The 13,666-nt window shown below is 38.2% G+C and overlaps 2 protein-coding genes across 2 annotated transcripts; both read left to right on the top strand.

Annotated features, from left to right (window-relative positions):
- The first annotated feature begins 7,016 nt into the window (after positions 1–7,016).
- On the top strand, positions 7,017–7,961 carry LOC125361508 (olfactory receptor 502-like). Its single transcript, XM_048360025.1, has one exon. The coding sequence runs from the start codon at positions 7,017–7,019 to the stop codon at positions 7,959–7,961; it is 945 nt and encodes a 314-aa protein (XP_048215982.1).
- A 3,724-nt stretch (positions 7,962–11,685) lies between these two features.
- Positions 11,686–12,792, top strand: LOC125361617 (olfactory receptor 502-like). The gene is made up of 2 exons (XM_048360180.1): positions 11,686–12,194; positions 12,414–12,792. The coding sequence occupies exons 1-2, from the start codon at positions 11,686–11,688 to the stop codon at positions 12,790–12,792; spliced, it is 888 nt and encodes a 295-aa protein (XP_048216137.1).
- The last annotated feature ends 874 nt before the right edge of the window (positions 12,793–13,666 follow it).

Below are 13,666 nucleotides of genomic sequence, written 5' to 3'. Positions count from 1 at the left end.
GAACATCTGTTGTATTGTATGACTTCTTATAGTAATAATGTCTCATAATAATAAAAGAAAACTGAATGTCTATTGAAATGTCATTACAGAAAAGTGGTTTTCAGTCAACATAAAGGCTTAGAGTTTAGACAGCAGTAGACAAAAGGTCTGCAATGAGTTACCTTTACTAAAATTAAATTAAATTTATAATTAGGTGTACAAGCTTTTTCACATAAAATAAAATTTGCTGAAATACTTTTCAACTTTTAACCACACCTTCTCACAGATTGTTCTATGGTTTATGCTTAGGTTATTATACATTTTATAATTTGAATCATTTTACGTGATTTTTATAAGAAAGTAAGTTGATTGAAGAGCAATGAGCACTTTATTTTTTGTAGTACTAGGTTTTTTTTTTGTTGTTGTTTGTTTTTGTGTGTGTGTGTGTGTGTGTGTGTGTGTGTGTGTGTGTGTGTGTGTGTGTGTGTTTGCCAGTCCTGGGGCTTGGACTCAGGGCCTGAGCACTGTCCCTGGTTTCTTTTTGCCATCAAATACAGAATTCTAGAAATATAGTGAGGCTTCAAATCAGAATGGTTGTCACATGAAAACAAATACATACTTTTGGGGGGAAAAAGAAGAGCTAGTGTTGGTTAGAACTTAAGTTTGTACAGCAATTGAACTTAGTGTAAGAAACAATATGAAAGTTTCTTAAAACATGAAATGTAGAAGTGCTGTCTGGTTTTGGCATACTATTCTTGGACAAATGCAAGTTTGCATACAACAGACAGCTGAGAAAACTGAAAATAGCTTTACATAAAGTTTTCATTAGGGTTTTGAGAAGTCTAAAAACACAGGAAATTTTAGAGACTTAGATTCTTGTACTTCAATAAGTGTTCAAATTTAATAAGATTTACATTTATTTGCATAGGGTAGAGAAAGGGGGACTAAAAAATCCAAAGAGGGAAGGAAAATAATTACAAAACTAAAAACAGGAATTAATCAAGTAGAGAATGGAGGAGGTGATATTGTTCATAAAGAAATGTACTCAGTACCTGACTAATGTAACTCTAACCCCTCTGTGCACATCACTTTTACAATAAAATTTTTAAAAAGAAATTAATCAAATGGAGAATGTTGGAAAACAGCCAAATACTTATTTCCTTACAGTGATATTTATTGGCTTGTTATGTAAAAATGAAAAGCACAGATAATAAATAATAGGAAGATTCCTGGAAAGTCTAATATTAGATTCAATGGATCAGCTTGCAAGGGAAGGAAAACATTTTGATGTCTTGGTTGGAAGATATTTTCCCTTATTGAGTCTGATCATCATAGAAAGAAAATGACATAAATATATGGTGCAAGAACAAAAAGCGGAATTTGAGAGCAGACGATGATGAGTATGCTTAGCAAATCTGTATCATTGAGCTGCTCTACTTTCTGGAACTTGCCAAAACATCTGTAGAAATGAGGAGTCCTCATGTTAATTCTTAAGATGTAGGAAAGAAGATTGTGTGTGAATTGGGTCAGGTATATAATACCTTGATATACTGCCTGCTGACTCTTCTCAAAGCCTCAGAAAAGATTATTTAATTCTTCTACTGAGGGTGGGAGGAGAGTTTCAAGATAGCTTTAAAAGGGTCAGTTGCGTATAAAAATTTCTTTTTTTTAACTGAACAAACTCTATACTTTACTTTGCCATCGCTGTATATTTCAAAGGATTACATTTTCCTGAAAACTTTTAGAAATGTCATGCAAATAGATATTCTGCTAGGAATGTTTCCAGATCACTGTGCTATATAATGGGAATAAATAATACAAATAACAACATCACTTTCACAAAAGACCTCCCCACCCAAAGAAAAATCTCAAAGTGCTCACGAATTTTTACAACCATTGTACAAGGCACAGAAAACTTAAAAATGTACTTTCAGCCAAAAATTTCAAACATACAAGTAGTAAATACTGATTCCTAAAATATCAGTTTTTTATTCATTCTTTCCAACCCTAGCCCTCCCCTCCAAAATTTTAGCTGAGGAAGCCAAAGTAAAGAGATATACTTCAATCACAAACTATTCATGAAAGGAAATTATTTCCACAACTATTAAATGGCCATTCAAGCCAAATGGAAATCAAAATTATGGGAAAATAAACCAGAAAATCCAGCCTCTATTTTCAGGATTAAATATAAAACATAGAATTTTAGACCTAGAAATGACATTGCAAATTATCAACATCAAAGTTACTATACAAATACGCTTAAAATTAAGGAAACTTTTATACATATAAGAATAGGAATTTCTTGAATCATTTTATTTCATTCTTCTAGCCGTAAGTTATAGGATTAATTGCTCTTTTTAAATTCTTCTTTCTTTCAATTCCATTGCTTCTATTCAATTTTATTCAAAGGTTAATTTTAATTTGAAATGATTCTGGTATCATCATATGGGGCCCAAATAAATAGATAAGTCATTTATTCCAAATGTCAGGTAAGCTTCTGGGAAAACAAGCTTCTCCATTAAAAAAGAGAAAAAGAAGTCCAGAGGACATGGTACTAAGTAGATGTCCCTTTGGGAAAGGTCAGCCAAGCCTTAACGAGTCACTTTGTTTCACAAATCATTTCTGTACAAGAAACTCAAGGAGTTTGCTCTCCGAGGACCAGCAATCATAGCCCTATAGGATTTGTTAAGTCGGATTGGAGCCTTCTCTCTTATACTCTACATACAATGACCCATTGTTTCCCTCATTGCAAGTCAGTAACTATGTTCCCAAGGATGCATTCAATGATTCACATTGTTGAGGATTTGGTCCCTACTACTCACAAAAGTAAATGGAAAATATGTACATAATAAAGTTCAGTTTGGAATTGAACATTAACAATTTCCCTTCTAAAAGGTAAGTATAACATGGATTTTGTTAAGCTGAATTTTCATTTGTTGAAGAGGAAATTAAAAATAAAAGAACCAGTTCCCCACATATTAGCTCTGGCCTACATGGAAACTGCACTCAGCCCAAGAGGCTCAGTGCAATGGTAATTCTGGTTCTTGTAGATCAGTCTTCCCAGGAGAACCCAGGCACAGTGGATGGTTTGTAGCAGCCAAAACTATTGCTTGGTTTGAGCAGCGAAAGATATTAAAAGGAAGAAATTAGGAGAAATAGACTGTTAGTTTGGATAAGCTCACTGCCCTGTGTCCTTTAATCAGAATGGATCAATGCTTTGAGAAAAGAATATCTAAGCATTCAGTCACTGGTCCAGGTTGAGAAACACCATTGCCGACAGGAGTGAGTACTAGACCCTGAGTGTACATTGGAGATGAAGAAAAGGTTCAGATCAATCAGCATATTCTGCATATGAATGGCACGGCCCACAATTAAGAATGCATCAAATACTGCAGGTATTATCTTGAGGTGAAAAGCCTCTGACCTGTTGAAAGAGTTTGTACTGCTCAAGGAAGTTGATGGTGGAAAACCTAGTGATTCGTTATATGTATTTAATCAAAAATGCTACTTCACTCTGATATAAGAACAAATAACTCTGGAAGTCTTTACAGACTTATCATTTATTTAGAAATAAACGATTGGACCTGGGATCTCATATTATAGGCTGTACTCTTTGAAGTATGCTGCCAGCACATTTGTTTTTGAAAAAGGGTCTCTGTAAGTTTGCCCTGGGTTGTCTGGAATTCAAAATTCGCCTGTCTTATCTCTGGAGTAGTTTGGATAACTGGCCTGTGCCAAAACACCCAGTTTCATATCATGTCTTCTAATCGCAAAACAGCTTCACTATGGAATAATTATTTTCATTTTGTAATGATAAAAAGTGATATACATTGATTCCTATGTGCAAATAATTACTGCTGGTCTTTGGTAGGCCCAGGATCTGGGCTTTCTTGGGGTCTTGAGCTGGCTAGGTAAAGACATTATCAGTTCCTCATGCGGTCTCATCTCCATGACTGTGGTCAGGAGAAATGGACTCAGATGGCACCATGTGCTTACAGGGCTGCCCCAGGGAAGCCTGCCTGAGACAGCAGAGAACATGTTGCTCAGTACTTGGCTTCTTTCCTCAGACCAGATCTGTAAAAGAGGATTTGGAAGTATCTAAAAAGCATGATACTTGATTTTAGAAAAGGGAAGGCAGTGTATGGATAACAGCTGGGTTCAAAAACTTCAATGTTTCTATACAGAAAATAGATGAGCTGTGCCATTAAATTCATTGTGAGTAATTGGTAAAATGAAGAACAGATTTTTTTCAATGATAGAGCTAACATCAAAGACAGTAGGAAGACTGTTGTTAGTTTAAAGATGTTCAGTAAAGATCCATCAAAGGGACAGCATATCATTTAATGCTATACTATGGCCTTGTTTGTGATCCTTTGGGTAAATGCCCAGACGTGAGGTTGCTGGATCAAAGGTGAGCTCTATGTTTAGTCTTTTGAGGAACATATATACTGCTTTCTAGAGTGGTTGGATAAGTTTGTATTCTAACCAACAGTGTAGTAGTGTTCCCCTTTGGCCACATCCCAGACATCATCTGTTCTTATTACATTTCTTTTTTTTTTTTTTTTTTTTTTTGCCAGTCCTGGGGCTTGGACTCAGGGCCTGAGCACTGTCCCTGGCTTCTTTTTGCTCAAGGCTAGCACTCTGCCACTTGAGCCACAGCGCCACTTCTGGCCATTTTCTGTATATGTGGTGCTGGGGAATCGAACCCAGGGCCTCATGTATATGAGGCAGGCACTCTTGCCACTAGGCCATATCCCCAGCCCCTTATTACATTTCTTGATAATGGCCATTCTAACTGGTATGAGGAGGAATCTCAATGTTGTTTTTGTTTTTCTCTTTTCTATTTAATTTTATTGTCAAGGTAATGTACAGAGGGATTACAGTTACATATGTAAGGTAATGAGTACATTTCTTGTCAAACTTATTACTGTCTCACTCATTTTTCTCCCACCTTTACTTCTTCCCAATCCCCACCCCCCACCACACACTCATCCTGAGTTGTACAGCTAATTTCCAACATATTGTCTTGTGGGTATCACTGTTGCCTTGGTTCGCCTTTTATCCTTTGTCTCACCATTGATGATTCCCTTCTTTTCCCTAATTCAGATAAACATGTATACAGTACCAAGGGTACCAAAATCAAATGCAGTGACAACAAGGACTAAACCATAGGGAAGATAAACAAAAGAAAAAGAAAGAATTTCATATAGTACATCACAAATAACAACAATGATAAACCACTTGTTTCCATATCTTGGAGTTTATTTTGCTCAGCAAATAAACTCCAAGGTCATATGTACATAGTCATTGAGCCATTGTGATCCTCGAGGACTATCCTATACATGTACTTGCTAGCTATATCCTTTGCCGTGCAGAATCTCTGAAGCTTTATGCAGTCCCATTTGTCTAGCCTTGCTTTTTTTTTGGCCAGTCCTGGGCCTTGGACTCAGGGCCTGAGCACTGTCCCTGGCTTCTTTTTGCTCAAGGCTAGCACTCTGCCACTTGAGCCACAGCGCCACTTCTGGCTATTTTCTGTATATGTGGTGCTGGGGAATCGAACCCAGGGCCTCATGTATATGAGGCAGGCACTCTTACCACTAGGCCATATCCCCAGCCCCTAGCCTTGCTTTTATTTGCTGTGTTTCTGGGTCTTATTGAGAAACTCTCAACTGTGTCAAGAAACCCTGACACTAGGATACTTTTGCAGACATTGGTGCTGATATCTATACTTCTGGAAATGTATAAAATGCTAAGAATTACAGTAGTGTTTTTAGCAAAAATTATGTTCCTATTGAAATTACAACGAGTAATATTTTTTCCTGTGAGTAGAAAACCATAGCATCATGTTAACATGGCTCTTGGAAGGTATGATGCATGTACAATAGAGAGACTCCTTTGGAGAAATAATTGAAGATGGATTATGAAGTTCCAGCAGGAACATACTAAATAGTTTGACATTTGACATCTTCCATTATAAAGGTTACAGAAACATGGAAATATTTGGTTGATAATGTTAAGTAAAAATGGAAATTAAGCATGGAATTTATAATGTTTATATATAAATATAATTATATATCCCCACATTAAAATAATTTAAAATAGACTATGAGGCATAATAACTTTAATAATAAATCTAGATTCACAGGAATGAATTTTGCTTAGCTGCTATATAATAGAGAGGACAATAAAAGAAAATATATGTAGAAAGGATTTACAGATCATTTGGCCTTGCCTAAAAGGGTTGAAGTTTAGCTGAAATGAAAGCCAAGGTAAGATGGACATAAATTTCAAACATGAAAATAATTCTTGTTTAAATAAGTTTTATTTTATAAAACAGACATGCTGTAAAATTATTTACATTCTTAGAGGTTTTCATATTTACTCCTGTGACCTTTTTAGAAATAGTTTTTACTGAATCTTTACTATGGCTGGCATAGTTTTAAAGTTTCTTTTCTAGTTAATTTGTTGTTATTGTCACAGGGATGCTCCAAAGCATAGTAAGTTTGTCTGTGTTCCAACAAAAATCATAAACATGGAAATGCTCTAAGCTCTTTCATCACAAAACAGCAAACACCCAGGCACTGGTGGCTCACACGTATAATCCAAGCTACTCAGGAGGCTGAGATCTGAATTCAAGGACATTTCCCAGGCTCTGAGTTCAAGCCCCATGACGACAAAACAAAACAGCAAAGAGTTGAACAAATCAGTGCCTGATAGGGCACAGTTTGGTTTAATATTTTCATCATTAAAAATCCTAGATATAAACCCACCTACTTCATTTGATATACTGCTTTAAGAGAAATGACTAAGAATGATCATTTCAAATTTATTACATTTGGCTATATTATTCTTCTGATATTGGATGCAATTTGCATGATTCTGATCTTGCACACACTACACCTAAATGAACACTGGTATGTTAACACTTTTGTTTACATTGGCACTTCATAAATGTTAAGAAAATAAACCCATCATATTTATAGGTGCATTCATGAAATTTTAACCCCAGGTTTGTCTGGTAGTCCCTTCATCATCTGATGGATTCCCTGGTGGATAGGAACCACACTGCAGTGACAGAGTTCATTCTATTGGGCTTAACACATGATCCAATCCTTCGAGTCTTCCTCTTCATCATCATCCTGGGCATCTACCTGGTGACCGTATCGGGAAATCTCTGCACAATCCTTCTCATCAGAGTCTCCACTCAGCTCCACCACCCCATGTACTTTTTTCTGAGTCACTTGGCTTTTGCTGACATGTTCTTTTCAACTTCTGTCACACCCAACATGCTTGTTAACTTTCTGGTGGAGAGAAATACAATCTCCTATCTTGGATGTGCCATGCAGCTTGATGGGGTCATTTTCTTTGGGACAGTTGAAGGTTTCCTTCTGGCTGCCATGGCCTATGATCGCTTCATGGCCATCTGCAACCCACTGCTGTATTCAACCAAAATGTCCACACAAGTCTGTCTGCAGTTACTTGTAGTAACCTATATAGGAGGTTTCCTTAATGCTTTCACCTTCACACTTTCTTTCCTTTCTTTAATCTTCTGTGGATCAAACAGAATCAATCATTTTTTCTGTGATTTTGCTCCTTTAGTTGAGCTCTCCTGTTCTGATATCAGTGTCTTTGCAGTTGTTCCCTCCTTTACTTCTGGCTCCATCATTGTGGTCACAGTGATTGTCATAGCCGTCTCCTACATCTACATCCTCATCACCATCCTGAAGATGCGCTCCACGGAGGGGCGCCACAAGGCCTTCTCCACCTGCACCTCCCACCTCACTGCCGTCACTCTGTTCTATGGGACAGTTACATTTGTTTATGTGATGCCCAAGTCCATGTATTCCACTGACCAGAACAAGGTGGTTTCTGTGTTCTATACTGTGGTGATTCCCATGTTGAACCCCCTGATCTACAGTCTCAGGAATAATGATATTAAGGAGGCTCTCAAAAAACAGCTTAGTAGGAATATATTTTCCTAGTGAGGTGTGCTAGCTTTTAGAATTTTATAGTAATAATATCCCAAAAATATAATAAGATATTGAGTGTCTGTGCTTAAAATATGGTAGAACGCATAAAAATAAGGTAATAACTATCCAGATTAGCTTGTGGATTCAATATTTGTGAGGATTTCTTCCTATGAAATTGCTATCAAAGCAGCATGAAGTTTTCTCAAAAGACTAAACATAGAGCTCCCCTATGACCCAGCAATCCCATTCCTGGGCATTTACCCAAATTACCACAAGCAAGGCCACACTAAAGCTACCAGCACAACTATGTTCATTGTAGCACGAATTCCCAAAGCTAAGATATGGACCCAACCCAGAAGGCCCTCAGTAGATGAATGGATCAAGAAAATGTGGCATATATGCACAATGGAATTCTATCAGAAAGAATACCATTGCTTCATTCATAAGTAAATGGAAAGACTTGGAAAAAGTCATGCCAAGTGAAGTAAGACAGACCCAAAGAAACATAGATTCTATGTTTTTCCTCATTGGTAATAATTAGTACATATCTAAGATAGTCCTAGTAGAGGATCACAGTAGCTCAATGATTATGTCCATATGATCATATAAAATGATGCTAAGTGATATGAACTACAAGATATGGAAACAGTGGTTTTTCTTTGTTGTTATTTTTAATGTATTATGTGAACTTATTTCTTTTTTCTTTTGTTTATCTTCCCTTTGATTTAGCCCCTGTTGTCACTGTATTTGATTTTGGCACCATGGGTATTGTATATGCATTTATCTGAATTAAGGAAGGGAAGGGGAACATCAAAACGGTAAAACAAAGGACAAAGGATGATCCAATGCAACAGTCATACTTACAAGTCAACATGTTGTAAACTAACTGAACAACTTTGGGGGAGGGCATTAGGGAGGAGGAAATGTGGGAGAAAAATGAGAGAGGAGGTAAAAAGTTGGACAAGAAATAGACTTACTGCCTTGCATATGTAACTGTAAACCCTCTGTACATCACCTTATCAATAAAACTAAATTTAAAAAAGGAAATTGGGTGCCTGTGCTTAAAATGTATCTATGGATATGTCCTTCGCTAGTATGGGGCTTTTCAAGAATTATGAAGGCTTACAGTTTTTAATACACAGAATGTGAGAGGCTCATAGTTCTTTTTAACAAAAGGGAATTAACCTTGTACTATAGAACACAAATTGACTTACATTAAACAAAATATACGGTAAATACTTTTTTCTATTTTCTTTAAAACTGTTCTGTGGTATTAAGGTTTTTATAACTTGTTACTTTTTTATCTTAAGTGCCCCCAAAGGCTTTTGTGCTATATGGTTTGCTCTATATAAGGATACTATTGGAGATCGTGGAAACGCTCAGAAATTGAGTCTAGTGGTGGTTGTTTAATTGATTGCGACCTTGCCTCAAATAGAATAGTGGGACCTCAGGCTCTTTTTGAATAATTCTTTGTATACTCTGAGCAAATAGGTGAGTGGGTTTGCTCTACTGGGTTTCTCCAAAGACCCAAAGTAGGGAAATCATCAGTGATTGCAACCTTCTAAAACTGTATACCCAAATCAACATTTTTTTTTCCATTTGCAAGGGGATTCTCTCAGTCTCATGTTACAACAATAGAATGCTTAGGCCATATTCGTGTTAACCACAGTTTATCATGAGATAGATGTGAGAACTGTAGATATGACTTAGTACATTTCAAGAGACATGATAAAATACTACCAGAGTTTAACAAAGCTTGGAGATAGGGGATTGGCATCATACAACCATATAATACTTGTCTGTATTCTGAGCCTCCTATGCAGGCCTAATAAAGAGGTCACTGTAGAAGAATAGAAGGTACCTCCTTGATTAATCTGAGAATTCTACTCGGCTCCAAACAGGTGAGTTCCTGTGCTGGAATGCTCAGATTCCCTTAGATTCTAAGGACTCAATGAAAGAGAAAATGCACAATAATTTCCAACAAGAGAGCCAAGCTTCTAGTGATACTAAAATACCCAAATTTAGAATGACTTCATGATCAGACCTGTTGGGGTCCATCTTCCCCCTAGATGGAAGGGGCCTGAGGCACCTCCCCCAGCTGGGGAATGCAGCCCTTCCATCCTCCCTACATTGGAATCTGGAGAAACCGGTCCGATAAGAGACCCCCGACCTAGCTGGCAGCCAGCCTGGCGTCTACCAGCCCCGCCCTGGAGGTCGAGTGACGTAGCCCCTTGGAGGTCAAGTGACCAGCCCCTTGGAGGTCACCTGACAGCTCGCGGCCTATGGGAATCCTGGCCAACCCCCTTTCCCCCGGATCATCTACCCTTGCCCCTCTCTCAATAAAGTTAGTTCGCTCTCAGAAGCTGACTCCGTGGTCTATGTCCGTTGCTTCCAGAGTAGGATAGCGGTCACATTACCACGCGGGTCGCGCGCCCGCCAGGACGGAGACATCCCCACGTCTCACCCCGACAAACCTGCAGGCCGAGGGTCGGGGGAGAAGGCGATGAGAGGATAATAAGAGAGAAAGAAGTGAGCACTTGAGCCGGAGCAGAGAGAAAACACTCCCCACACAGACCCACATGCTACCTAGGGTTCTAGATCAGAGTTAATATCTGACCCTTGAAATTGTGACTCTGCAGGAGAAACTTAAATCCATGTTAGTGTGAGGAAAGCCATATTATTTACTTCTCTTTCTTTTTCATTTTAGAAAATAACTTTTTTGGGGGGATGTCCATCTTTTCATTGATTCACTTACACGTCCATCCATTCACACATTTTATTGAGCGATTCTAGTATTCCAGGGGCTGACCTAAATTATTGTGGTTACAATTAGCACATAGTTGAAGATGGAATTTAGGATCCAGAGAAGACTTTTAGATAAATCATACAGATGAGGAAAATTCAAAATAAATCCCTTTGAGATATTCAGCTTATGGAAACTGGTATTTTTGCAAGACATATTTTCACAAAATTAAGGATAAGGAAACTGTAAATCATTTAGTGATTCAAATAAAATTGATGATATGAAAGGAATTATAGAGGGCCTCTGCATCATTTGATCTGTAAGATGTAAATTTAAAAAATTTTAATAACTTTAAAGATACGTTTTGCAATATCTTTTGACTTATTCACTGATGGTGATTAATAAGAATGTGTGTTGCTGGGTACTGGAGGCTCATGTTTGTAACCCTAACTACTCAGAAAAGCTGAGATGTGAGGATTGTATTTCAAAGCCAGCACGATTAGAAAAATCTGTAAGACTCTTCTCTCCAATTAACCAGATAAAAGCTGGAAGTGAAGGTGTAACTTAGGTGTAGAGGGCCGGCCTTGGATAAAAAAGCCAAGTGAGAGCTAGAAGCTCTGAGATCAAGCCCTGGAGCGCGTGACCATGCATGTACACACACACACACACACACACACACACACACACACACACACACGATTACAACAAATCTGTGGAAAGGTAGGTATCCTCTTTCTTATTATGGTAATAGCTGTATTCGTATTACATGGATTTATAGAAATATACACATTATATGAAGCAATTTTCAGGTGTTGTGTAAAATCATTTAAAAAATAGAGCCTGATTAATTATTGCATGTAAATATGTACCTTTTGATGTCTTTGTTTAAAATACTTCATATATGTTCAAGAAAATGAAATGATCATATTTAAAAGAAACACTTTCATGCACTCTTTCATCCTCGATTTGTCCTGGAAGCAACTCCATTGTCTGATGGATTCCCTGGTGGAGGGGAACCACACTGCAGTGACAGAGTTCATTTTATTGGGCTTAACACAGGATCCAGACCTTCGAGTCGTCCTCTTCATCATCATCCTGGGCATCTACCTGGTGACCGTATCTGGAAATCTCTGCACAATCCTTCTCATCAGAGTCTCCACTCAGCTCCACCACCGCATGTACTTTTTCCTCAGCCATTTGGGTTTTTCTGACATGATATTATCTTGTTCTGTCATGCCCAATATACTGGTTAACTTCCTAGTGGAAAGGAATTTGGTCTCTTACCTTGGATGTGCCATCCAGCTTCTTAGAGTAATTTTCTTTGGAACGGTCAAGTGCTTCCTTTTGGCTGCCATGGCCTATGATCGCTTTGTGGCCATCTGTGACCCGCTGCTGTATTCATCCAAAATGTCTTCACAAGTCTGCCTACAGTTACTTGCAGTAACCTACATAGGAAGTTTTCTTAATACTTCCTCCTTTACTTTTTCCTTCTTTTATTTTTTTTTGGTGCCAGTCCAGGGGCTTGAACTCACGGCCTGAGCACTGTCCCTGGCTTCTCTTTGCTCAAGGCTAGCACTCTGCCACTTGAGCCACAGCGCCACTTCCAGCTTTTTCTATATATGTGGTTCTGAGGAATCGAATCAAGGGCTTCTGTATATGAGGTGAGCACTTTACCACTAGGCCATATTCCCAGCCCATTCTTTTCCTTCTTTTCTTTTACCCTTCTTTGGGCCAAATCAAGTCAATCATTTCTTCTGTGATTATGCTCCTTTAGTGAAGCTCTCCTGTACTGATGTTAGTGTCCCTGCAGCTGTTCCCTCATTCACTGCTGGCTCTGTCCTTGTGTTCACAGTGACTGTCATTGCCATCTCCTACATCTCCTTCCTCATCACCATCCTGAAGATGCGCTCCACTGTGGGCCGTCAGAAGGCCTCTACCTGCACCTCCCACCTCACTGCGGTCACTCTGTTCTATGGAACCACTACATTTGTTTATGTGTTGCCTAAGTCTATGTACTCCACTGACCAGAACAAGGTGATATCTGTGTTCTACATGGTGATCATCTCATGTTGCCCCCTTCATTTACAGTCTCAGGAATAATGAGATTAAGGGGGCTCTGAAGAGAGAGCTTGGGAGGAAAATATTTTTATGTAGCAATAATGATCCATATACCTAATCATAAAAAGATAAAGAATGGTTGAAATATATTTGTTGACAAATAATTAGATAGTATGGAACTTTCTAGCAACTACAATATTTCCATTTTTAGAACACATAGAACCCAGGAGGTTCTAGAATACAAGAGCAAATTTGATCTTTCCCTTGGAACTGTGACTATTTCTAGAGAGATGCAATTTACCTTCCTATGCTGCCAGTTATCTCATTTATTTTCCTTTTATCTCCCCTCTTTCATTTGTACAAAACAAATTCTATGTTTCTACCAGTAGGATTAAGGACATTAAGTTTTTCATTCATTCATGCATCATTCATCTATTCCAAAAATGTTGACATTCTTGATACTTGGGTGTCTAAAGGCAGAGGAGCAAGAGTTCTAGGCCAATCAGGGCAAAGATAAGAACTCTATGTCCAAAATCAAAATAGAAAAAGGCTAGAGTTGTGCCTCAAGTGGTATAGCATTATATACAGGACCTGGGTTTGAGCTCCAGTGCTATTATGATAAATTGTACTTTAAAGTAACTTGGACAGAGACAAAGATGGTGGTTTGCTGACACATGGCATTTTCCTGTGTCTCTATGAACCAGAAATGAAAACTCAGACTTCATGGAAAGGCAAGAAGTTGGTAAGCTAGGGAAGGGCGGCAGTAAAAGATTTCACAGATGGTAGCTAGAAGAAATGAGGATTATCGAACTTTTTTTTTTTCTAGACCTGGAGCTTGGACTCAGGGCCTGAGCACTGCTCATGGCTTCTTTCTGTTCAAGGCTAGCACTCTACCACTTGAGCCACAGTGCTAATA

Source organism: Perognathus longimembris, chromosome 13, assembly GCF_023159225.1.
Source record: "Perognathus longimembris pacificus isolate PPM17 chromosome 13, ASM2315922v1, whole genome shotgun sequence".
In the NCBI taxonomy this organism is placed as follows: Eukaryota; Metazoa; Chordata; class Mammalia; order Rodentia; family Heteromyidae; genus Perognathus; species Perognathus longimembris.
Note: the sequence above shows the minus strand (reverse complement) of the source record. Positions and strands in the feature narration are given on the sequence as shown.